This window comes from Erinaceus europaeus, unplaced genomic scaffold (assembly GCF_950295315.1).
Source record: "Erinaceus europaeus unplaced genomic scaffold, mEriEur2.1 scaffold_310, whole genome shotgun sequence".
Lineage (NCBI taxonomy): Eukaryota > Metazoa > Chordata > Mammalia > Eulipotyphla > Erinaceidae > Erinaceus > Erinaceus europaeus.
The window spans coordinates 127,085-152,750 of NW_026647519.1; the positions used below are offsets into that span (position 1 = coordinate 127,085).

The 25,666-nt window shown below is 48.4% G+C and overlaps 1 protein-coding gene across 7 annotated transcripts; it reads left to right on the forward strand.

Annotated features, from left to right (window-relative positions):
• Window positions 1-7,292: 7,292 nt before the first annotated feature.
• Window positions 7,293-25,660, forward strand: IGSF5 (immunoglobulin superfamily member 5). 7 transcript variants are annotated; one of them, XM_060184101.1, is made up of 5 exons: window positions 7,293-7,350; window positions 12,230-12,307; window positions 14,667-14,984; window positions 15,826-15,888; window positions 21,765-22,660. In XM_060184101.1, the coding sequence occupies exons 2-5, from the start codon at window positions 12,250-12,252 to the stop codon at window positions 22,061-22,063; spliced, it is 738 nt and encodes a 245-aa protein (XP_060040084.1). In that variant the 5' UTR covers window positions 7,293-7,350; window positions 12,230-12,249; the 3' UTR covers window positions 22,064-22,660. The 7 variants fall into 7 exon arrangements, with proteins under 7 accessions (XP_060040084.1, XP_060040081.1, XP_060040080.1 ...); XM_060184098.1 differs by having other exon boundaries at window positions 7,299-7,454; window positions 12,191-12,307; XM_060184097.1 differs by having other exon boundaries at window positions 7,299-7,454; window positions 21,765-22,659.
• Window positions 25,661-25,666: the final 6 nt, after the last annotated feature.

The window sequence follows — 25,666 nt, forward strand, 5'->3', positions numbered from 1 at the left end:
CACCCTTCCCTTGCACCCTGCACCCTCCCCTGCCCCCTGCACCCTCTCCTGCACCCTCTCCCCTGCCCCCTGCAGCAGCCAGGAGCAGGCCCAGGTCAGGCCCAGAAGCCCAGTGTGTCTGCACGTCCTGCCCCAGGCTCCCTCCCTCCCTGATGGCAAATGCCACAACCTGCAGATGGAGGCAGAGGGGACCCTGGAGACAGAGGCTGAAGCTCATCCCTGAGGGTCCTGCCTTCCCCAGAAGGGACCAGAAAGCTGGGGGACCAGGGGCTGGGGTCTCTCTCTCTCTCTCTCTCTCCATCCCCTGAGGGTCGTGCCTTCCCCAGAAGGGACCAGAGAGATGGGGGACCACAGGGCTGGGGTCTCTCTCTCTCTCTTTCTCTCTTACTCATTTTCTCTCTCCACCCCCTGAGGGTCCCGCCTTCCCCAGGAGAGACTAGAAAGCTGGGGGACCAGAAGTCTGGGCCTCCCCCTCACCCCCACATGGCTTGTCCTTTCTCCTCCTCCTCTGTCCTCACTTTCTCCCAGTCAGTGCTCCTCTTCTCCCTGAAACATGACTGTCTCTCTCTGAGATCCTTCATGCAGGAGTCAGTCTAGAGCCTCCAAAGGGGACTGGGGAGTGGCCCCAGGGAGCTGCTCCCTCCCCCTCAGCACTCAGGACCATTGGAAGTTGGGGGGTGGGGGGGTCAGCTTGGGGGGGCTCTTCTGTAAATGGCCACTGTGACTGTAAAGACACTGATGTCCCAGAACTTGCAGGAGGCCAAGCCTGCCAACCCCCCCCCCCCGCCCCCAGCCACTTTGCTGGAAGGTTGCTCTAAGCTGCAGAGACCTGAGAGAAGGTCCCTCCTCCTCCTCTGGGCCAGAAAGAGGAAAAGGTCTGGGGGCTGGGTGGTGGTGCGCCTGGTCAGGAGCACACGGGACTAATTGCAAGCACTCAAACAGGGAACTGGGTTCCAGCCCCTGCTCCCCACCTGCTGTGGGAGGAAGGCTTCAAAAGCCTTGAAGGAGGTCTGCAGGTGTCTGTTGGTCTCACTTTCCATCTCCCCCCTCTCAATTTCTCTCTGTCCTATCCAATAAATAAAGAATAATAAATATTTTCGGGAGTTGGTGCTAAGTACAAGCACTGGTGTAAGAATCCTGGTTCGAGTCCCCGGCTCCCCACCTGCAGGGGAGTCGCTTCACAGGCGGTGAAGCAGGTCTGCAGGTGTCTGTTTTTCTCTCCCCCTCTCTGTCTTCCCCTCCTCTCTCCATTTCTCTCTGTCCTATCCAACAACAATGACATCAACAACAACAATTACTACAACAACAATAAAACAACAAGGGCAACAAAAGGGAAAACAAAAATAAAACAAAAAAGAATAATAAATATTTAAAAAAGAGAGAGAGATCCTGGTCTCCACCTGCAGGGGGTCACTTCTTTTTAAAAAATTTATTTATTTATTTATTTATTTATTTATAAAAGGAAACATTAACAAAACCATAGGACAAGAGGGGTACAACTCCACACAATTCCCACCACCAGATCTCCGTATCCCCTCCCGTCCCCTGATAGGGGGTCACTTCTTAAGGGACAAATCAGGTCTGCAGGTGTCTGTCTTTCTCTCTCCCTCTCTGTCTCCCCCTCCTCTCTCCATTTCTCTCTGTCCTGTCCAATAAAATGGATAAAATAGCCGCCAAGAGCCGTGGGTTCTGGTGCCGGCACTGAGCCCTAGAGATAACAGCCTGCACAATGCATCCATGTATCACCGTCGCCTTTTCTGCTTTTGAATAGATAGGCCAGAGAGAGAGACTGAGAGGGGAGAGAGGTGAAGAGAGACAGAGAGATACCTGCAGCCCTGCTTCACCACATGTGAAGCTTCTCCCTTCGGCTCCCCCCAACCCCCCACAGGTGGGGCTGGGGGCTTGAACCCGGGTCCTCGTGCTCTGTAACACATGCGCTCAGCCCAGGGCACCACTGACTGGCCCTGCCGTGACTTTCTGAGTGTTTCCACTTGACTGAGGCGAGGCAGGTCCTAGAGGGAAAGTCAGAGGAGGGTGCTTCTGACACCCGCTGCTTCCCAGGGTCTAAGGACACGGACTGAAGCCTCAGAAACAGAAAAGCCCGTGCAGGCTCCTCATTCCTGAGCTCCACCATCTGCAGTCGCTGCTTTGCCAATTCTGCCAAACCCTCGGGGCCACAGCTCATGGCAGGGAGGCTCTGGCCCTGTTCTCACGTGTTCACATGTGTTCACACGTGTTCATACGTGTAGGTGTCTTTCCCTATCTGACTTGCTCACCAATTTTCTCTTTTTTGCTAGTGATATAATGTTGATTTACAACACTGTAAGATAATAGGGATATAATCCCATACAGTTCCACCAGCAGAGTTCTGTGTCTCATACTCTCCACTGGAAACTGCAGTGGTTCACCCAGGGTCATGGATAAGAGCTGATACAATATCTATCTATTCCTATCTCTATCTATCTATCTATCTATCTATCTATCTATCATCTCTCTCTATACCTATCTATCTATCTATCTATCGATCTATCCATTTCCCCTCATTTATTTTTTAACACTTATGCCTTTACTTCCTTCCTAGCTCACTCTTATGTCCTGTGTGAGCATCTTACTTGTTTCTCTTCTCTCTCAGATAAGGGAAGCAGTGCCTGGCTTCCTCTGGTGTGTTCCAGATTCGCTTCCCTTTCTGTGGTGGTACAAACACTAGATTCCTGATGACAAACACTTTGGGTCCTGATGGAGTTGGGGTTCAGAGCCCTCTGGGCATCTTCCCCTGACATCTCTCCCCCTCTGGGAGTCTGGACCCAAATTCTCTATGGGGAGCAGAAGGTGGGAGTTCTGGCTTCTGTAATTGCTTCTCCGCTGGACACGGTGTTCGCAGGTGGACCCACACCCCCAGCCTGTGTCTGTCTGTCCCTAGTGGGGCAGGGCTCTGGGGAGGGGAGGCTCCCGGACACATTGCTGACCACTTTTTCTTCACTAATGAATTCATTTTGGTTGAGGAATGGTGTTCTCCAAGACGGCTGGGCTGCTGTCTCTGAGGTGTGATTTCCCATTCTCCCCATTAGGTGCCGGTCCACCTCCCCCTCAAAAGAGCCACCCGCTTCAAGTCCCTTCCCTTCCCCTCAGTGTCCTCGAGCTGCTGAGAATGAGTCCAGAATGTCCTCTGCCTTCGTTTCCTCAGGTCCTTACCTGTGAGTCATCATCCATCTGTGTGCTTTTCTGTCTATCTACCCATCTGCCTCTCACCTAATAGGCATGTGTTATACATATTTAAAATTTAAATAATATTTATTTAATATTTAAATTTAATAAAAATTAAAGTATTTGAATAAAAGAAAAATATTTAAAAAATAAAGTTAGCTTGGGACAGTGATATCACACATACATGAGGACCCAGCTACACACACACACACTCACACACACACTCACACACACACACTCACACACACACTCACACACACTCGCACACACACTCACACACACTCACACACACACTCACACACACACACACACACACACACACACTCACACACACACACACTCACACACACTCACACACACATTCACACTCACTCACACACACACTCACACAAACACTCACACACACATACTCACACACACTCACACACACATACTCACACACACACTCAAACACACACTCACTCACACACACACTCACACACACACTCACTCACACACACACAAAAACATACACACTCACACACACTCATACACACACACATACTCTCTCTCACACACTCACAGACAGACAGACAGACAGACAGACACACACTCACACTTCAGCAATTCTTGCAAGGCCTCCAGAAGAACTTATTCCCAGGCCTAAGAGCGCAGAGTTCCTGAAGACTGTGCTGTCAGCAGTATATGTATTGGGCTGTCAAATAAAGTCATGATGGAGTTTTGCACAGAAAAATAGGTCCTGACTTTTCCAGTCCCCCCAAATATGTATACTTATATATCTATATATCCATGTACATTCATATCTATATTTTATACTCATATATTTATATACATTATATATCTTTATATACATTTATATTATATTATTTTTAAAATAAAAGTTCCCTAATTTTTTTTTTGTTTTGTGATTCACAATGGTTTACTAGTTGTAAGAGTACAATGTGTAAATTCCATACCACACTCACAGTTCTGTGTTCCTGTCCTCCCTCTTCCCAAAGATGACAAGCACCATACTTTTCACAGTCTTGGAAAATTTTCTTTCTGTATTTTGCTTGTATCATTTCTCTGGATTTCACATGAGTGAGACCACCCAGTGGCTGTCATCCTCTAAAATTCAAAAGATAATTTCTTAAAATATTTTTTATTTATTATTGGACAGATAGAGAGAGAACTTGAGAGAGGAGGGGAGATAGAGAGGGAGAGAGACAGAGAGACACCTGCAACCTTGCTGCTGGGTCCTTGCACACTGTGATGTGAGTGCTTAACTCGGTGTACCACTGCCTGGCCCGGTAATCTTCTCTCATCTCTTTACTTTAAATAACAACAACTATTCTAAAAGTAATCATCGCTCATCTCTTTAAGTACCAACAAGAATTCTAAAAGGGAAAAAAAAGCTATCTCTGACCACATCTTGCAGAGATTCAAGCAAGACTCCACTTTAAATTTACAAGCATGGGGCCACGCTGTGGTGCACTTGGTTAAGTGCTCCCACTGCAGTGCACAAGGACCAGGGTTCAAGCCCCTGGTCCCCACCTGCAAGGAAGAAGCTTCAGGAGTGGTGAAGCAGTGCTGTAGGTGTCTCTCTGTCTTTCTCTATATATATCTCCCCCTCCTCTCTCAATTTTTCTCTGTCTCCATCCAATAATACAATTTAAAAGAATAAAAAAATTAGGCTTAAAAACGTTTACAAGCATGAGCATCGGTGCCTCTGTTCACTCCTCCTTCGTGTTCCAGCAGGTTCTGACAGGACAGAATTTCCTCAGGCCCCCAGGGCCTTACACCTAGCCTCTGTCTGCATGAATCTTGCCAGGCAGGCAGAAACCCACCTCCCCTTCCTCTGCTTCTTCCTTTTATTTATTTCTTTTTCTCTCTCTTTCTTTCTTTTTTTTTAACTTATTTATAAAATGGAAACACTGATAAGACCATAGGATAAGAGGGGTACAACTCCACACAATTCCCACCACCAGAACTCCGTATCCCATCCCCTCCCCTGATAGCTTCCCTATTCTTTATCCCTCTGGGAGTATGGACCCAGGGTCATTGTGGGATGCAGAAGGTGGAAGGTCTGGCTTCTGAAATTGCTTCCCCGCTGAACATGGGCATTGACAGGTGGATCCATACTCCCAACCTGTCTCTCTCTTTCCCTAGTGGGGCAGGAGCTCTGGGGAAGCAGAGCTCCAGGACACATTGGTGGGGTTGTCTGCTCAGGGAAGTCTGTCTGGCATCATGGTAGCCTCTGGAACCTGGTGGCTGAAAAGAGTTAAGATACAAAGCTGAGCAAATGGTCGACTAATCATGAACCTAAAGGCTGGAGTAGTGCAGATGAAGATTTGGGGGTCTCCATTTTGGTAAAAAGCTGGTAGGTCTATTTTCGGAATATTCCAAGGGGCCTCCAACATTAGTAGCTTTGCAAACTTCTTTAACTGCTGCGTGCAGTCAAGGAAAGCCACCGAGGCCATGTCAAGTACCCTGTCCTCAGCATAGAACAGAGGTAAGTTAGTAGGAACGGAGCGGGAATGCCCCAACAAGGCAGACGCCGAGACCTTGAGGCAAGAAGCGATAAAACTGGCCCCGGGCTGCGTGCATCTCAGCGGCTGGGGGCAGGCAGCCCCACCTGAAGTTACGGTGACACCTGAGGGGCCTTCACTCCAGATCTGAAAAGCGGCCTTGAAGATGCTGATTCTCTCCAGTCGAGCCCGCGGACTCCGGGGCGGCACAGCGGGCCGTGCAGACTCCTCCGCTCACCCTGTGGCTCCAGGCCTGGAACCCAGAGGTGGCATTTGTCCCTCTGGCACAGCAGCTCCTGCTGCTCCAGCATCTTGGTCTCAGCCTTGGTTGCTTCCAGCTGTGTGGCTGCTCTGGCTTCTTCTCCCTCTCCAGAAATTCCCGAGCCCTTCTCGCTTGCTTCCTCCGGTTCCAGTTCCTTCAGTGCCCTCTGCAGTCTCCTGCTCAACTTTGACTATGCTCTCTTCACGCTCCAGACACTCACTGTCTGTAGCTCCGCTTCTCTGCTTCTCTGATGGCCAGAGAGGTATCCATCCAGCTGCTCTAAAAATTTCTCAGTACAGTCGGCCCACAGAGCATAGCCCATTTCTTTCTCACCAGACAGGATGTCAGCAGTGTCTGTCCCCAGTGACCTTCAGAATGTCACTGAGCCTCCCAGGGAGTCAAACATCCCAAGCAGGTAAAATTGTTGGAGGTGTTCCTGAACACTCAGCTGTCACCAGAAAGGGTCCTCCCTCCAAGAAGCATCAACCTGTACGTCTACCATGCCTGGGCCTTCAAAGAAGGATCAGCCTTGTTCCTGGACCTCTCCCGAGGTCCCGAGAGATGATGCGAGTGTCCACGTTGCAGGACCTGCGTGTTTTTGGGTTGACTGGATTTCGGGGGGCTTTATTTTCTGAGCTGGCAGGTAAAACAATGGAGCACATGGTGAGGTCTTGACTCAACGTGCTTCTCACATTTATGCGTTGATTGATATATTAGTAGACATTCACATTTATATATTTATTGATTGAGATATTATAATCTATATACATACATATACATTTATAATGATTATGGATACATTAACATATATAATACATAGTTATACGTACTTATATACATTTATATGTTGATATACTTTATATACATTCACATATATTTATATACCTCTATTGACATATTATAAAATGTATTTATTAATTGTTATATTGATATATATCTATAAGTATATACTACTATGTACTATATATGTATTTCTCTCCTTTTCTGTTTTTACACAGAAGGGTCCCTGGGAAGTCATGGAGGTGCCAAGCTGGGAGAGGAGCTCACCCAGGGGCCACACTGGCCAGGCTGCCCTCCCGAGGAGGTAGGACCCACCTGCTGGCAAGGGGACGAGTGTCCATTGGGACGGGGCCAGCCTTGCTGGCCCAGCAGGACCTGGGGAGCGCCGTGAGTAGGAGGGAGGGGAGTACAGGCCCAGTGGAGGACGGCCAGGGCCTGGACTTCCTGGGTGGCCCAGGTCTGGCTAATGATTAACAAGAACATGCCACTCTGGTGCTCTGGGCTCTGTGCTCACAGCCAGGGGACGGGTCACTGTGTGAGGAACTTCCTGTTGACAGGGAGGGTAGCCTGGGAGTGCCGGCCTGGCGGCTAGAGAGGGTGAGAGGGAACTCTGTGGCCCTAGGGGAGAGGCCAGAGGCCAGGCAGCCTCCTGGAATGGGCACCTGTGGCTGAGGCCCTGGGGGAAGCTTCACTGGCCTGAGGTAAGACGCTGTGCTGTGATTCTGCTGACGGGGCCTTGCTCCCCAGACTGGGGGTTGCCCCCCTCAGCAACCCCGGAGACCTTAAACTGGGCCTCCCAGGGAAAGCACCGCACATGCCCTGGCCCTGTGCCTTCCAAGTGCACAGAGTTAAACATTACAAGGCCCAGCTATTCCGGGAATTCCTCAGGTGACTGTCACTCTCACCGTCATCCAGTTTCGGTGTGTGCGTGTGCGTGTGCGTGTGTGAGTGTGTGTGTGTGTGTGTTGGGAGAGGCACAGAAATCTGAAACTCTGCTGGAATTTGGGAGGTGAGCATTCCCTACCCCCCTCAGGCCCCTTACAGAAGGGGCTCTGTGGGCCCCCACTGAGGACGAACTGGCTTGCTCAGAAGGTTCTGGACACTCTGAGGCTGCCCTAGTTCTGGGAGACACCTGTGTCAGGGCCCCGAGTCTGGGTGTTGGGAGCGGTCCCTTTTTCTTTCTGCAGACGGGCTTGGGGGCAGGGGTGTGGCTTCTGAGTGCTGGGTGTTCAGGCACCTGAGAGGCACTTGTCCTGCTTTTCCAGGTGCCTGTGGGGTGGGGCGGGGAGGGGAGGGCTGGGGGTTTCTGCAAACAGGAAGTTTGTAGACACCTTTTGCATTTCACCACCAGCAGCGATTTTTGTCTTTTTAAAAATAGCTCCATAGGTGGGCCGTGCAGCTCGCTCGGACAGTGCTCTTAGTCTGCCGTGTGTGTTACCCGGGTTCGAGTTTGACCTCCAACATGCTGGGCTATGCTTCTGTGTTTTGGGGACTTTCCTTCTCTCTGTCTCTCTCTCTCTCTGCCTCTCTGTCATCTGAAAAAATATATGAGTTAACACAGAGCAGTGAAGCCCCAGCGATAATTAAATGAATAAATACATAAATAAATACATGGATAAACAAAGATATTTTTTGATTAGAATAAGATACATTTTATCGGGAGTCAGGCTGTAGCGCAGCGGGTTAAGCGCAGGTGGCGCAAAGCACAAGGACCGGCATAAGGATCCCGGTTCGAACCCCGGCTCCCCACCTGCAGGGGAGTCGCTTCCCAGGCGGTGAAGCAGGTCTGCAGGTGTCTGTCTTTCTCTCCTCCTCTCTGCCTTCCCCTCCTCTCTCCATTTCTCTCTGTCCTATCCAACAATGAAGACAACAACAATAATAACTACAACAATAAAACAACAAGGGCAACAAAAGGGAATAAATAAATAAAATAAAATATTAAAAAAAAATTTAAAAAGATACATTTTATCTTATTCTAATGTCTTTGTAGCATTTCACAAGAATATACAAAGTTGCTAAGAGTGAATTATAGTAGAGGTTCATAAATCCCAACTTCCAAGGAAGTCGTGTGAGCAGTGTGCAATTCATGTTGGTATTTGTAATTATTCTTAAAATCGAACTAATCACAACTAATTCAGTCAACTAGAGGCCAGGACTCTGCACGTAAGATTATCTGAGGATGACATCTTACTATGACAGTTGAAATCTGTCCTTTACTATAAAGATGTCATCGACAAGAACACGTCCATGGCACCCCTACTGATTCACTGGAGACGAAGAGGAGGAAAGAATGAGGATCCTTGCTGCTTTTGCCGCCCTTGCCTCAGAGTTCTGTGTGATGTACTATCAGAATCTGTAAGCACTCGGGCAAAGACATCAAAGTTCAGTTGTCAGGAAAACCTTAAATTCTGCAGAAAATTAAACTGACAGTCTCACTAGGTCAATAAATAAAGTTATTGAACCACAGAGCAAGTGGGAGAGGAGAGTGAGAGGGCCAGACAGACAGAGGACTGAACCACGTCTCTGACGTACAGTGTCGGGACAGGGACCTGAGACTTGGAGGGAGGACGTCCCGTACTCTGCCATGGAGCCATCTCCATGAAACACGCACGAGATTGCTAAGAACCCAGAAATGAGGGGTTTTTCTTTTTTGGGTGGTGGGTGTGGGGGCCGGCATGGCACCCCTGGTTGAGGACACATGTTTCCATGTGCAAGGAGCCAACCTGCAGGGGGAGCGTTATGAACGGTGAGCAGGGCTGCTGGTGCCTCGCTGTGTCTCTCCCTCTCTATGCCCCTTCCCTCTCAGTTTCTCTCTGTTCTATCAAATAACAATAAATAAATATTAAAAAAAAAAAAGAAATAAGGACTTTGTAGGTGGGGAGTCGGGAAAGGCTCTTATGTAGTCAAACTCAGTGATTCGTCTCCAGAGATGACCAGCTGGTGGCGTGTGCTGACAGCATTTTGGTTTTTATTTTGCCTTGTAGAGGCTGTCAGAAATGGGTGTGGGGTACATCCTGTATGTTCAGGCCTGGGGAGGCCGCTGGGCAGGGAGGGGCACCAGCAAGGCCATGGTGGAGGCCCAGGCTTGGACTACAGCATCAGGGCAAGCTTGGCACGTGGTGCTATGTTCTTTCTCCCTCTCTCTCTTCTATACTCATTTGTTTATTTATTTATTTATTTTTTCACTACTTCTGTCCCCAAAGGTCTGTGTCCCCATCCCCAACTCCAAAGATAACCAGGATAGTTCTCCCACAATTCTTAAAAATAGGTTGATATATATATATATTTTTTCACAACCCTATACTCAGTTCTCTAGTCAGCGTGTGAGTGAAGCCATCCTGTAGTGTCCTTCCCCTCCTGACTGGCTTCACAGAGCATCTTCTTCTCCAGTTCCATCCACTTTGTCCCAAAGGACACAATCTCATTCCTTTTTTATTGCTGCGTAATACTCTTGAGTATATGTCCCATCACTTTTTTACTCAGTCATATATGCTGCAGGGCATTTTGGTTGTTTCCAGGTCTTTGCTACTGTGAATACAGTTTCTATGAACATGGGGTCCTTATGTCCCTTTGACTCAGGACTATTTTATCTTTGGGGTGTGTGCCCAACCGTGGGCTGGCTGGCTCCTCTTTCATCTCCATTTGCCTTTGTTTACGGCTTCTCCACACTGTTCTCCAGAGTGGCTGCCCCAGTTTGCATCCCACCAGCAGTGCAGTAGAGCTCCTCTCTCTCCACATCCTCTCCAACACTTGTCTTCTCCTGTTTTATTGGTGGCACCCATTCTCTCAGGTGTGAGATCAAATCTCATGTGGTTTTACTTTGATGTCTCTGGTGACGAGTGAGCATTTCGCATTAAGTCTGTGGGCCATGTGTATCTCTTCTTTCAAGAACTGTCTGTTCATACCTTCTGCACACTTTTTTTTTTTTAAATTAGGCTGTTCTTTTTCTTTTTGCTGAGCTGCAGGAGTTCCTTGGAGATGTTTGATATTAGCCACTTATTTTCCCATTTGCTGGCTTTCCTGTTTATGCTTATGGGATTTTAAAAAATATTTATTTATTCATTTTCCCTTTGTTTTTGCCCTTGTTGTTTTATTGTTGTAGTTATTATTATTGTTATTATTGATGTCTTCGTTGTTGGATAGGACAGAGAGAAATGGAGAGAGGAGGGGGAGACAGAGAGGGGGAGAGAAAGACAGACACCTGCAGACCTGCTTCACCGCCTGTGAAGCGACTCCCCTGCTGGTGGGGAGCCGGAGGCTCGAACCGGGATCCTCTCACTGGTCCTTGTGCTTTGCACTACCTGCGCTTAACCGCTTAACCACTGCGCTACCGCCTGGCTCCCGGGATTTTTTTTTATGTGTAAAAGCTTCCTCCCATACTTCTTGTCTCTGTCTGAATGAACTAAAGTGGTCCAGAGTGGTGAAAGTTTACACATCTGCAAGGCTCAGCTTCTGTCAAACAGACCAATGGCTGTGAGGTGAGGCTGTGACGGAAGATCCTGAGCTCACTTTACAGTTGTTGAAGTGAGAGTAGAGGATTCAAGTCCTGTGTAAGAAAGGAGGAGGAGGAGGAGGAAGTCTCCAATCACCCTGGTAACATCAGCTTGCCAGTGACCTGGGAGATGCCGACCCTGGGACTACTGAGCCCTCCTGTCAGTGAGTCTGGTGTGCAGATACGTTGCTCTCTCTCTAGCTTGAAGTTTCTTTTTAGGGATTGATGGGTCATGTGTGGCATGCTCAGATGAGCACACATGCTACCATGCTCACGAGTGTTGAAGCAGGTCTCTTTCGATCTCTCTCTCTTTCTCTCTGCCTCCAGTCGCTGGGCTTGGTGCCGGCACTGTGAATCCACTGCTCCTGGTGGCCTCCCCCCTTTTGAAATTTCTTTATTGGGGAATTAATGTTTTACATTTGACAGTAAATACAATAGTTTGTACATATATAACATTCCCCAGTTTCCCATATAACACTACAACCCCCCACTAGGTTCTGTGTCATCCTTCTTGGACCTGTATTCTCCCCACCCATCCACCCCAGAGTCTTTGACTTTGGTGCAATACGCCAATTCCAGTTCAGGTTCTACTTGTGTTTTCTCTCCTGATCTTGTTTTTCAACTTCTGCCTGAGAGTGAGATCATCCCCTATTCATCCTTCTGTTTCTGACTTATTTTATTTAACATGAATTTTTCAAGGTCCATCCAAGATCAGCTGAAAACAGTGAAGTCACCATTTTTTTTTTTTATAGCTGAGTAGTATTCCATTGTGTATATAGACCACGGCTTGCTCAGCCACTCATCTGCTGTTGGACACCTGGGTTGCTTCCAGGTTTTAGCTGTTACACATTGTCACTGGGCTTGGTGCTGGCACTGTGAATCCACTGCTCCTGGTGGCCTTTTTCCCCTTTCATTTTTTTTTTTTTTGTTGTTGTTGTTCTCCAGGGACTGCTGGTCATATCCTGCTACTGCTTTGTTTTCCAGGATAGGAAGGACATGTGGAGATGGACAGCAGCTGGGAGAGTGCCCTGCTCATGCTGGTGGTCCTGGCCGGGCTCGCAGGTAGAAGTCACGGAGCTTGCTGGAATGTTCTGGAATGTCCCAGTGTGTTTCACTGGGGGAGGGGTGGGAGGAAGCCCAGGGGAGGTCTGGGTTCATCTGCTGGAATTTCAGAGTCCTTGGGTGCTTTCCTCCCTTCTGTGGGGTTAAAGTTGAGGCCTGGAGCACAGACACACACACACAGCAGGTGCCCTGCACACAGACCCGCCATGTTGCTCAGACCCTGCCCTTTCTGTGTGTTTGCATCACCCAGAAATAAGCAAACACACAAAATTAATTGTGTAAATATAACAATTACAGCTCCCTTTCTTAGGTAGCCCATTTGCCTATTAGTTTTAGTTTTATTAGTGATTTAATAATGATCAACAAGATTGTAAGACTACAGGGGTACAATTCCACACAGTTCCCACCACCAGAGTTCCCTGTCCCATCCCCTCCACTGGAAGCTTCCCTATTCTTTATCCCTCTGGGAGCATGGACAAAAATTCTTTATGGGTTACAGAAAGTGGGAGGTCTGGCTTCCATCATTGCTTCTCCACTGCACATGGGTGTAGGCAGGTGGATCCACACCCCCAGCCTGTGTCTGTCTGTCCCTAGTGGGGCAGGGCTCTGGGGAGGGGAGGTTCCAGGACACATGGGGGAGGTTGCTGCCCAACCTGAGGTCAGGATGGCGTCATGGTAGCCTCTGCAGCTTGGTGGCTGAAAGGCGGTAAGATATAAAGCAGGACAAATTATTTAATAAACAGGAACCAAAAGGTAGGAATGGAGCAGATGAAATTAGGGGTCTGCATGTAGGAAGGAACTAGTAAGTCTAAGATTAAAACGCATTCAATAAGCACTTCTTTTAAAATATTTTTGTTGGGGGATTCATGGTTTACAGTAAATACAGTTATTAGTGCGTGTGCAAAATTTCTCAGGTTTCTGCCAAACACTCTCCTCCACCATCCTGCACCAGGACCTGAAAACCCCCTCTGCCCCCGGGGCAGCCCCCAGAGTCCTTTACTGGTGCAACACACCAAACCCAGTCCATGTTCTGCTTTGTGTTTCCTGTCTGCATTGTGAACATCACTTAAGATGTTGACTTATGTACAGTGAAAAAGAACTTATCTCAATTCACAGATTCAAGAAATATATATCTAGAAAAAAACAGAGCATGCCAGGCACCCACCCCTCTGCAGAGGGGCGCTCCCTGGACTCATAACCACAGAGGAGCCTCTCAGGGTGCTGCATCTTATGTCCAGAGACACCAGGTCTCAGTGGCTGGGTTTTCTGCTCTGCCGATGTCTCTGTTCATTTCTCCACTGGAGTTCCTTCCTTCTGGGGCTTGGTGCCTACACCTTTCCACCATCCCTGGTGGGCACTTCTTTCTTTCTGTGTTTGCTAGAAGTTGAGAGAGAGAGAGAGAGAGAGAGAGAGAGGGAGTCAGAGAAACCCCGCGGCTTCATGACTTGTGAAGCTCTCCCCCTGTGGGGTGGGAGCTGACGCTTGAACTTGGGCCCTTGAACATGGGAACATGTGTGTGTTCTACTGGGGAGCCAGCACCTGGCCTCCCACTTGCTTAATTGGAAAATCAGCAGGATTATTGTTATTATTTTGGTAGAATGAGGGCTTTATACAAGTGTGGTTCCACCATTCAGGGTCACTTTTATTGTTTTTTAAAAGATTTTACTTACTCATTAGTGAGAAAGATAGAAGGAGAGAGAGAAAGAACCAGACATTACTCTGGTACGTGTGCTGCCAGGGATCAAACCTGGGACCTTACGCTTGAGAGTCCAATGCTTTATCTGCTGCACCACCTCCCAGATCGGGTCACTTTTTCATTGAGAGAGAAAGAAAGAAAGACAAAAAGAGAGAAAGACAGAAAGGAAGGAAGGGCGAAAGGAAGGAAGGAAGAAAGGAAGAGAGCTGGGGGTGGCATAACCTTGTTAATTACACATGTTTTGAAGTGAAAGGACCTGGGTTTGAGCCCCTGCTCCCTATCCGTAGGGGGGAACCTTCACAAGCAGTGAAGACAAACAGTGAAGCAGGGCTGCAGGTGTCTCTTTCTCTCCCTCTCTATCCAACCTCCTCTTTCAATTTCTCTCTGTCTTATTGAATAAAATGGAAAAGAAAAACAAACAAAAAAGAAAGAGAAGGAGGAAGAAAGAATGAAGAGAAAAAAGAAGGAAGGATAAAAGGAAGGAAAGAAAAGAGAAATGAAGGAAGGGAGATAGGAAGGAAGGAAGGAAGGAAGGGAGGGAGGAAGGACGGGAAGACGAGATGTGGAGCTAGGGTTGGATTCTGGGTGGAGCCCCCCCGGGTGAGCTCTGGGTCCTGCCTCTCAGGCTCCCAAGTCCCTGACTGGCACATGCCTGTCCCCTAGCTCCCGGCTGCGGCTTCCAGATCGTGGAGGGACCCAGCAACGCCACGGTGGTGGCGGGCGGGCAGGCGCGGTTCAACTGCACGGTGTCCCAGGGCTGGCGGCTCATCATGTGGGCCCTCAACAGCACGGTGGTCCTGAGCATCACGCCCAAGGAGCCCATCATCACCAACGACCGCTTCACCTCCGCCAGCTACCAGGCGGGCGCCGACTTCGTGTCGGAGATGCTCATCCAGGACGTGCGGCCGGTGGACGCGGGCAGGGTCACCTGCAGCCTGCAGAGCAGCGACCGTGTGGCCTGGGCCTTCCTCTCCGTCCAGGGTACGTGTGTGGGGCCAGGGGCGGGGGCCGCCTGCTGGGGCTGTCTCTGTGCCCTGAGGATGACGTCCAGGGTGTGTGCGTAGGGCCGAGGACTGGGCACCTGTCACATGTGTCTCTGTGCCCAGCACAGGTGGTAGGTAGGTGGTGTGACTGCCCACAAGTCCTGGGGGCCCTGGCCCTGTCACCTTTTCCCCCTCCCTGTGTGGTACTGTGCTCAGTTATCCAGAACCAGCCAGTGTCAGTGTCAATGGTTTTGCCATTTTGTTTTTTCCTTCCTTCCTTCCTTCCTTCCTTCCTTCCTTCCTTCCTTCTTTCCCATCCCCTTCTTTCTCTACTATCACCTTCTTCCTTTTTCCATTCTTTGCTTCTTTCTTTTCTTCCATCCTTCCTTTCCTTCTCCCTTCCTTCCATCCACCTATCTTCCATTTTCTTTGGTTTTTCCCTTTATTCTCAACCATCCATTACTCCATCCATCATCCATCCATTAACCATCCATCTATCCATCCATTACTCAGTCCATCTATCCATCCATCCATCCATCATCCATCCATCCATCCATCATTCATCCAACCATCCATCATCCATCCATTACTCCATCTATCCATCCATCCATCATCCATCCATCCATCCATCATTCATCCAACCATCCATCATCCATCCATTACTCCATCTATCCATCCATCCATCCATCATCCATCCATCCATCATTCATCCAACCATCCATCCATCATTCATCCAACCATCCATCATCCATCCATTACTCCATCTATCCATCCATCCATCCTTTCTTTCTCCCTTTTCTCACCTTCTCTTTCTTTCTTTCTTTTTTTTTTATTTAAAGATTTTATTTATTTATTAATGAAAAAGATAGGAGGAGAAAGAGAAAGAACCAGATATCACTTTGGTACTTGTGCTGCTGGGGGTTGAACTCGGGACCTCATGCTTGAGAATCCAGAGCTTTATCCATTGCGCCACCTCCAGGACCACTCACCTTCTCTCTTTCTACTCTTCCATTCCTTTATTTGCTCTCTTTTAAGATTCTCAAAGAATTTTAGCATTTTTTAAATCTAGTTTTATCTAGTTCATCTCAATCCCTGGTAGTTTTTCTGAAATTGTGCACTGGGACCAGTGGTAGCTTGACTGAAATAGAATTAGCTATCACTGTCTTTTCTCTAGATTTCTGTTGTTTTCGCCGGGCTGGCTTCACGGGCGGGTAACAGATGACCCGGGACTCATGGCTGGGTTCTTCTTCTTCTAGCGTTTGCCCTTCTTCCATAGCCAGTCAACAGCGTCAGGTTGAGCCTGATGTCAAGTTTCGAGACCTGCTTTGAATCTGGCTGGGTGGTACACAGTATCTCTTTATTCATGCTGGACGCAGCGCAATCTATACCAAGCTAAGCTAAAACTAAACTACTACAAACAATCTTGTCCTTATAAATATACTAGCCCAGTAGGGTGGGAACAGGATGCGATGCAGAGAGGGTGGAGAGAAAAGTGACTGGTGAAAATCAGGGTATAACCAGGAGAGGGGGCTGAGCAGGCAAGAATCCTATCACTGAACCACCAATGCCCTGGAGGGAGGGTGGTGCTTGTTAACAGAGGTTATGTAAATAGAATACAGTGTTATGTAAATAGAATGCAGGGGGGATTAAACCAAATGAAACAGAAGGGGTTTTTAAAAGCATACCAACAGATTTCCATGCATTTGACTCTGTTTCTTAGTATTCCACCATTTATAAATCAACCATTTTTTGTTTGCAGAGAGAGAGAGGGAGAGGGAGGGAGGGAGAGAGAGAGAAAGATAGAGAGAGAGAAAGAGAGAGAGAGATAGAATCCAACAGATAGAGACTGAATCATTGCCCAATCATTGTATGTGGTGCTGAGCTTTGAACTCAGAGTCTCATATATTCCAGAGCATTCACTCTGCTCCCCAGCTCTTGTCTATCAACTTTGAATCAGATTTTAATATTTTTCTCTTTCATGGCAGGGGAGACAGCGTGATGGTTCTTTGCCTGAGGCCTCAAATCTCCAGTTCAATCCCCAGCACCACTATCAATCAGAGCTGAGCAAGGCTCTGGTAAAAACCTAATAAATAAATAAATAAAATAAAAAGAGAGAAATAATTTCTTCTTTCTAGAAGAGTCTCCCTGAGTTACTGCCCTTCTCTGTCCCCAGTGGTCCTTCTAGTCATAGGTGTGTATTCACTTAGCATTGACCAAATATTTCAGAGAAAAGTGTGAAAAAATACATATCTTAGTTTTCCTTGTTGGGAGTGGTGGTGAGGTGCCGGATATCCTAGTAAGAACAATAAAAGGATCCTTTAAAAGACTGAGAAGGTGTTTACTGAAGTCTAACCACTTCGCAGTCCTTAAAATTATTTGAGTTAGTTGGATCCTGGATTCTTGCAACAAACTGCACTGTATTGCTGAGACAGTCCTTCCTGCTGTTAATTTACTTGTTTAGGAGAAACGTCCAAAGATTTAGGCTATATCCGGTATTCTGCATTGAAATAAAACTTGAGAATATTCAGTTGAGGTCCCTGTCTACCTCTCTCTTTAATAGGTATTTTTGTTTATATGTATTTCCTTAAGGCAGAGACAGAGAGAAATTGAAAGGGAAGGGGATGATAGAAAGAGAGAGAGAGAGAGAGAGAGACTGACTCCTGCAGCCCTGCTCCACTGCTCATAAAACACCCCCCACTGCAGACGAGGAGGGAGGGATTGAACCCGGGTCCTTATGTTAAGGAACTCTGCTAAGAAGACTGGAGCCGGGGTGAGTGAAAGAAGAAAGGAAGTCTTTATTACGCACGGGCCGAGAGTTCAGATCTCTCTGACAACTCCGGCCTCTAAGCAAAGGACAGTACAAGTTTACACAGGGGTGCAGGTCTGAGAGCAAAGAGCATCATGACAGAAGCAGAGGCTGCAGGTTAAGGGGTGGGGCTTGCACCCACTGCTCAGGGTCTGGTTGCTTTGGTTACTGTGATCTTTCCCCGCAGAGTTTAGCCTCAGCACAAGATACACCACTGGGGGAGGGGGTACCTTTCAGGAGGGCAGAAGCTAGCCAGGGTTCCGGAAGCTGACGCGGCAAGCAGTTAAAGACAAAATATGGCAGCAACCTTGGTGACGATAGACACAGTTTGGCCGTTTGCTTCTTCTTTATCAAACATCTTTCTTTTTTTATATTTATTTATTCCTTTTTGTTAGCCTTGTTTTCTTTATTGTTGTCGTTATTATTGTTGTTACTGATGTTGTCGTTGTTGGATAGGACAGAGAGAAATGGAGAGAGGAGGGGAAGACAGAGAGGGGGAGAGAAAGACAGACACCTGCGGACCTGCTTCACTGCCTGTGAAACAACTCCCCTGCAGCTGGGGAACTGGGGGTTCGAACTGGGATCCCTACACCGGTCCTTGTGCTTTGCTCCACGTGTGCTTAACCCGCTGCACTACCGCCCGGCTCCCAGCGTGTTGCTTTCTCAGCCCTCTGCTCTGACTTGGGGCTTCCCCAGGAAAGGTTCAGTCTGACCTTCACCCTCTCTACTTTGCTTTCACTTACTCCCTCCTTCCACTGCACACAGTGGAAGTGTGTCAAAGTTTCTGCACGTCCTCAATCTACACATTCTCAACCCTTTATGCTCAGTTATTCTCCTCTGTGTCGAGACCTTCTTACAAACACACCGCAGTCCTATTAGAAGCCCGAATTCTGAGGCTGAAGTTTTGGAAATTCCCAACTATCACTTGTGCATGGTGACGTGGTTGTCAACCAGGTGTGCTACCACCCAGCCCCCATGTCCGTCTCTTTCTGAACAGTTGTGCTTGAAACGCCTATCCAGATCGCTGTCTCCACACTGATGTGCTTTGAATTTTGAATGCTTTAATTTGGAACATAATGCTACTTCGAACGACGGCTGTTAAGAGACTCCCAAGTTATTGGCTTAAGTTCCGTGACCAGATGCACCCAGTCACACGTGCAGTGAGGGGAAGGACGTGGGGAAGGAATCAGAGGTGTGGCTTTGGGGTCTTGCTTGTCCTGTGTGAGTGACCATTCATGCGAAGACAGTGGTCACCAGGCAGGGGTCGGCAGCATAACGGTTATGCAAAGAAATTCTCATGCTTGAGGCTCCAGAGTCCCAGGTTCAGTCCCTCTGCACCACCATAAACCAGAGCTAAATAGTGGTCTGGAAAAAAAAAAGACAGTGGTCATGCACTCTGTACAGTGAGCTGTCCCCTGGCTCAATACAGTTATTTAGAAATAAAATATATTGGATCCTAAGTTCAAAGTGGGTCAGTTTTGACAACAATCACCCACGTGTCTGAAAGCTCTCTGAGGTCTTCAGCTGACTGTTCAAAGAATAGAAGGTACTTGCAGGAAACCAGAACAGCCGTGAGCTGCTGGCGTAGTCAAGCCACCCAGAGAACAGAGTCTGAACAAGGTGGGAGTTTTGTGAGGGAATCTGGGATTGAGATCAGAGCATGGGACTCCTAGTCCAGTGCTCACCTACATACAATCCACAAGGGGGAGCTCTAGAATATTTAGATCTGAAGTATTTCTATCTTTTAAATGTTTATTTACTTTATTTCTATTTTTAAAAATTTTTGCTTATTTACTTAATTTTATTAGTGATTTCATATAGATTTGCAAAATTATAAGATAACAGGGGTATAATTCTGCACCATTCCCACCACCAGAGTTCTGGATCCCCAGTCCCTGAACTGGAAGCAGTTCTCCTAAGGTTGCAGATGTGTGTTGACTATTATTTCTGTGACTATCTACATTTGCGTATATTTGCCATCCCCCCACCCCATGATCCCATATTCTCTTCCTCTCTAAGTCACACCTCCACCTGTCACTACTTCCAAGTGTCCCTCCCTTTGTCCTCTTCTCTCTCCGGGTCCTGATGGAGTCGGGGTTCAGAGCCCTCTGCGCATCTTCCCCTGACATTTCTCCCCCTCTGGGAGTCTGGACCCAAATTCTTTATGGGGAGCAGAAGGGGGGAGTTGTGGCTTCTGTCATTGCTTCTCCACTGGACATGGGCATTGGCAGGAGGATCCACACCCCTAGCCTATGATCTAAGTTATTTATGGGTGTGTGAGTTTCATGAAAACTGTATCTTTCTGAGGTAAGACGTCAGGCTATTTTAGTGAACTTAGACTTATGCCCGTATTTTCAGTGAGCTATTTACAGTGTAGACCTGCTGGCCTATGCTGGCCTATGCTAGCAGGTCATTAATCAGTCAAGCAACCAATCAAATAAAAATTATCTGAGTAACATATATTTCTATACATAATGCATACTACATGGCTTGAGTTGGCAATCCCACAGTGCTGTTACATTCCACTCTCATTTGTAAACTGAAGTATATATTTAACTGTGTCATAGGAAGTTTTGTTTAAAAATGTTTGAGCTCTCAAAAATCTATCCAATAAATGTGTAACAGCTGGCCACCAGCCAGGAGAGAATTACTCCCCAGACATGCATTTTTCTTACAAAAAATAACTGATAAGAATCCCCACCCTCTTTTTGTTCTTTTTTCTTTTCTTTTGCCTCCAGGGTTATCACTGGGGCTTGGTGCCAGCACTATGGATCCACTGCTCCTGGTGGTCATTTTTTCCTTTTTATTGGACAGGACAGAGTGAAATTGAGAGAGAATGGGGAGATAGAGAGGGGGAGAGAAAGGCACCTGCAGACCTGCTTCACTGCTTGTGAAGAGTCTCCCCTGCAGGCGGGGAGCTGGGGGCTTGAACCTGCATCCTTCCTTGGGTCCTTATACTTAGTACATGTGTGATTAACTGATTATACCACTGCCCACCTCTCTTTTTGTTTATTTCCTCCTCCTTCTCTCTCTCTCTCTTTCCCTTTCTCCCTCTCTCTCTCTCTCTCTCTCTCTTTTTCTTTCTTTTTGTAACCAGAGCACTTCTCAGCTCTGGTTTATAGTGGTGCAGGGGACTGAACCTCGGACTTTTGAGCCTCAGACATGAGAATCTCTTTGTATAACCATTATGCTATCTACCCCCTTTTTTGTTTCTTTACACACACACACACACACACACACACACACACACACACACACACACATTTGCTTCCAGGTTATTGCTGGACTCAGTGCCTGCACTACAAATACACTCTCCAGTGGCTATTTTCTTCCTTTTTTGTTGTTGTTGCTATTATTATTGCTGTTGTTGAATAGGACAGAGAGAAATTGAGAGGGGAAGTATTTCTCTTTAATTTATTTACTTATTTTAATTTTATTAGTGATTTCGCATTGATTTACAAAATCATAAGATAACAGGACTATAATTCTGCACCGTTCCCACCACCAGAGGCACAGAGACGGGCTGAATTCAGGCACCCTGTGCAGACAGGGCCAATCTGGGCTTGGGGAACCTGCCATCCTTCCCGGCATCAGTGGACAAGGACACTGAACAAAGGAGGAGGGTGTCTGGGGGCTGGGCAGTGGTGCACCCAGTTGAGCACACACAGTACTAAGTGTAAGGACCCGTGTAAGGCTCCTGGTTTGAGTCCCCGGCTCACCACCTGCAGGGGGGGCGCTTCACAAATGGTGAAGCAGGTCTGTAGGGGTCTGTCTCTCTCTTCCTCTCTCTGTTTCCCCTCCTCTCTCCATTTCTGTCTGTCCTATCCAAAAATATCAGAAAATGGCCACAGGAACAGTGGGTTCGTAGTGCTGTCACTGAGTGAGTCGCAGTGATATCCTTGGAGGCAATAGAATAAAACAAAATGCAAGGTCTGGTGGGCGCCTTCAGAGTGCCTCTCTCTTCCTCCGTAGTGGTGGGGACGCTGGCTGTCCCCAAGGCCGTGCGTGCCGTCCAGGACCAGCCCTGCAACGTGACTTGCCGTGCGTCTGGGTGGATCCCGCTTCCAGACCTCTCCTGGGAGGTGGGGGTCCCTTCCAGCCAGTCCAGCTCTGCCTCGGCCCCAGATCCCGGAGACCCCCAGAGTTTAGTGAGCGTCCTGACCCTCACGCCTCAGGGCAGCGGCACCCTGACCTGTGTGGCTGACCCGAGGGGGCTCTCCGGGGCCATGTCTGAGACCGTCAACTTGACAGTGGTGCAGCCAGGTAAGTAGACACCTACTTCCTGCCAGGGTGGCCGCTCAGTGGCCTTGACCTCTGGGAGGGGTGGCAGTGAGGCCCAAGGACTGCAAGTGTCCACTGGCTTTGCTGGCTTTGCCAATGCCTTCTGCAGGACCTGGGACAGCACTCTCCCTGCAGGAGATAAATTAAATAAAAAAAAAATCCAGATTAAAAAACACAACTATAATTCATAAATCGACTATACAAGTGACTAGTTGACTTGATAGTTTTTAGATACTTAGATTACTCACATATGACTTTCCCTTATTTGTCCGTTTCTGTTTGTTTTATTAGTGATTTAATATTGATTTACAAAATTATAAGATAATAAGGGTATCTTTCTGCAGCATTCCCACCACCAGAGTTCTGTGTCCCCATCCTCTCCAATGGGAACTGGAGTGGTTCTCCGAAGGTCACAGATATGGGCTATTATTTCTATAACTACCTATATTTACATATTTGCCCATTTTTTCCCATATGGTCCTGCCTTCTCTGCCTTTCTAAGTCACACCTACACCTGTTACTACTGCCAAGTGTCCTTCTTGTTTTCCCTTTTCCCTCTCTGGGTCCTGGAAAAGGAGTTCAGAGCCCTCTGATCATCTTCCCCTGATATTTCTCCCTCTCTGGGAGCCTGGACCCAAATTCTTTCGAAGGTGGGAGTTCTGGCTTCTGTCATTGCTTCTCCGCTGGACATGGATGTTGGCAGGTGGATCCACACCCCCAGCCTGTGTCTGTCTGTCCCTAGTGGGGCAGGGCTCTGGGGGTGGGGTGGGGTTTCAGGACACATTGTTGGGCTCATCTGCCCAGAGAAGTCAGGTTGGCATCGTGGTAGCATCTGCTACTTGGTGGCTGAAAGGCATTAAGATAAAAAGCGACTTGTTCAATAAACAGGAAACCAAAGGTAGGAATAGACCAGATGAATTTTTGTGTGTGTGTGTGTGGGAAGAAGCTAGGAAGTCTATTTTAGGTCTGTTCCAAGGGGCCCATGACATTAGTAATTTTTTCCTGAGCCTGACAACTAACATAGAGGTCTTGTCTGGGGAGATGGTGTCAGAGTTGAGAACGGGACTAGAAAGCGGGGTTTAGGAGCGTAAGATTTTTGAAGGAGCTAGGTTGTTAAGAAGACAGATACCTGAGTGTTTCCACATTTAGGCTAATTTTTGTTTGTTTTTAATTTGCAAAGCTTGTTTGCATGTGAGGTTACTGGTTCCCTTCCCCGGTTTTGGCTGCATTCCTCAGCCCGTCCCTTTTCACGCACAGGAGTCTTTGTGAATGTTTCCTTTCTCAACATCTGTCTTTCCCGTCTGTGCTCCTTGGCATGTCGTGGTCTGAAGTAACTGGTGACTCTGTGCTGGTTATAAGGGAGCGATTTCTGAGTCTCACTTGTTCCATATTAATTCGTTATTATTCCATATTAATTAGTTCCATTAATTAATTAATGGCCTACAGTCATCCAGGCAGTTGTGGGAGCAGCCCGTGGGAGGGTCTGGAGACCAGAGTGCGTGCGTGTCCGCTGTGAACAGGCCTGACTCACCCAGTGCAGCCCAACTTTCCCTGAGGCGGAGGCAGCATCTGGGGCCAGAGTCCACTGCCCACAGGCTCCCTGCTTCCTACAAGACCTGGGTGGGACTGCCCCCCGCCCCAGAGGATCATTGCTAACCAGCGGTGCATGGTGGCAGGCAGGACAGAGCTCTGGGTTCCCGGCCCCACGCCCCTACACCCCCACAGTTCAGAGTCCCTGACGCGGTTCTGGCTGGATAATGGTGCAGACTCTTCTCAGGCTCCGCACTTCCTCTCCATGGTCATGACTGGACTTTAAAAGTGGAGCGAGGGGCCGAGGGGCCGAGGGGTGGGAGGCATACCTGGTGGAGTGGTCACATGACAGTGTGCAGGGAGCTGGGTTCAAGCCCCTGGTCCCCATCTGGCGTGGGGTGGGGAAGCTTCACGAGTGGTGGAGCAGGGCTGCAGGTGTCTGTATTTCTCTTCTCCCCATCCCTCTCAATGTCTCTCTATTGAAAATAAATAAACAAACAATTTAAAAATAAATGAATAAATAAACGTGGGAATGAGCTCATGGTCTCCTGTATGTGCAAGACAAAACACCTCTGAGTGAAACCTGTAATGAGTTTCCTCCCTCCCTCCCTCCCTCCCTCCTTCCCTTTCCTTTCCTTCCTTCCTTCCACCCTCCCTCCTTCCCGTTTTCTTTTCTGCATTCCTTCCTTCCTCCCTCCCTCCCTTCCTTTTTCTCTTTCTTTTTTTTCTCCTCTCTCTTCCTTTCTTTCCTTCCTTTCTCTCTTTCTTTCTTTGTGCTCTTTCTTCCTCTCTCCTGCCTTTTATTCTTTACTTCTGTCTCTTTCTCTCTCCTTCCTCCTGCCTTTCTTTTACTCTCTCTCTCTCTCTCCCATCTGTCTGTCTTCTCTTTTTCTTTCATCTTGTCACCACCAGGGTCACTGCGGAGGGCTCAGTAGCCAGCACTACGAACCGAACCCACCACTCCCAGCGGCTGCTTTTCCCTCCCCCCTCTCTATTTCATTTGCTAGGACAAAGAGAAATTGAGGGGGGAGGGAGGGGGAGACAGAGAGATAACTGCTGCCCTGCTTCACCGCTGGTGAAGTTTCACCCCAGCAAGTGGGGAGCTGGAGGCTCAAACCTGGGTCCTTGTACGTGGTGATATGCCATCGCCCACCCCGTTATTAAAGAAAGACAGAGAGAGAAGAGGTGAAGGGAGAGACACAGAGAGGAGGGACAGCCCAGCCCTGCCCCATCCTCTGTGTGGTCACCTGAGCGTTGAGGTCCCCCAGGCGGTGAGGTGAAAGCTGGGCCAGGTGAGCTGTCTCCTGTTCAGTCCAGGGAAGAGGCCAGACACCGCGCTGCCGTTAGGACGCTCCACGTTTTATCCCCCCTTTCTCTGTCTCGTTTGCGTGAGGGTTGCTGGGGGCCGAACCCCTAGCACTCAGAGTTTGCCTTACCCGCTGAGCTTCCCCTCCCAGCCCAAGACTGACTGTACAGACTGAGTTTTCATTTCTCATTTATTGTCCTTTCAACCCGCTGTTCATGTGCTCACGTCAGAAAACAGAGTCACAGGAGCAACAACAACAACCAAAAAGCCACACAGGCCACCCGTGCGGGTCCAGACTCACCTGCCGTGTGAGCCCGTGACAAGCACCGGGCTGCGAAGACTCAGTCTGTGTAGCGGCTGTGCTTCCCGACACCCCCACTTCCCTCTGGGGTTCACTGGGCGAGAGTGAGAATGGGGGGCACATGTTGGTGGGAATTCTTGCCGGAGATCTGCCCCCTGGCCAATGGGGCTCACAGAAAAGAAAACCCAAGAGCCAGCCTCCTGGCTCCTGCTCGCAGAGTCCTGCTGAGAGTCTGGGGCTTTGAGGTACAAGGGGCATCGTCGCTTGGCTGAACTTGGGGGTTGTGGGAAGCCGGGTGGAGAGAACCTTAGCCAGGTGCCAGGGGCTGAGAGCAGACGCGTCCCGGGGTGGAGAGAGAATAACCACAGCCATCTGCCAGACAGTCGACCGGAAGAGGCCGGTGGGACGCACAGGACACCCCGAGCTGGGACGGTGCCAAGTGCGTGTCCCCCACCC

Excerpts from the sequence above, each read along its gene's own strand:
- IGSF5 (XM_060184101.1), top strand. The coding sequence starts at position 12,250 with ATGGACAGCAGCTGGGAGAGTGCCCTGCTCATGCTGGTGGTCCTGGCC. Across the intron at positions 14,985-15,825 it reads GGCCTTCCTCTCCGTCCAGG|ATTTTATTTATTTATTAATG; the intron begins GTACGTGTGTGG and ends TTTTATTTAAAG. Across the intron at positions 15,889-21,764 it reads AAGAACCAGATATCACTTTG|TGGTGGGGACGCTGGCTGTC; the intron begins GTACTTGTGCTG and ends CTTCCTCCGTAG.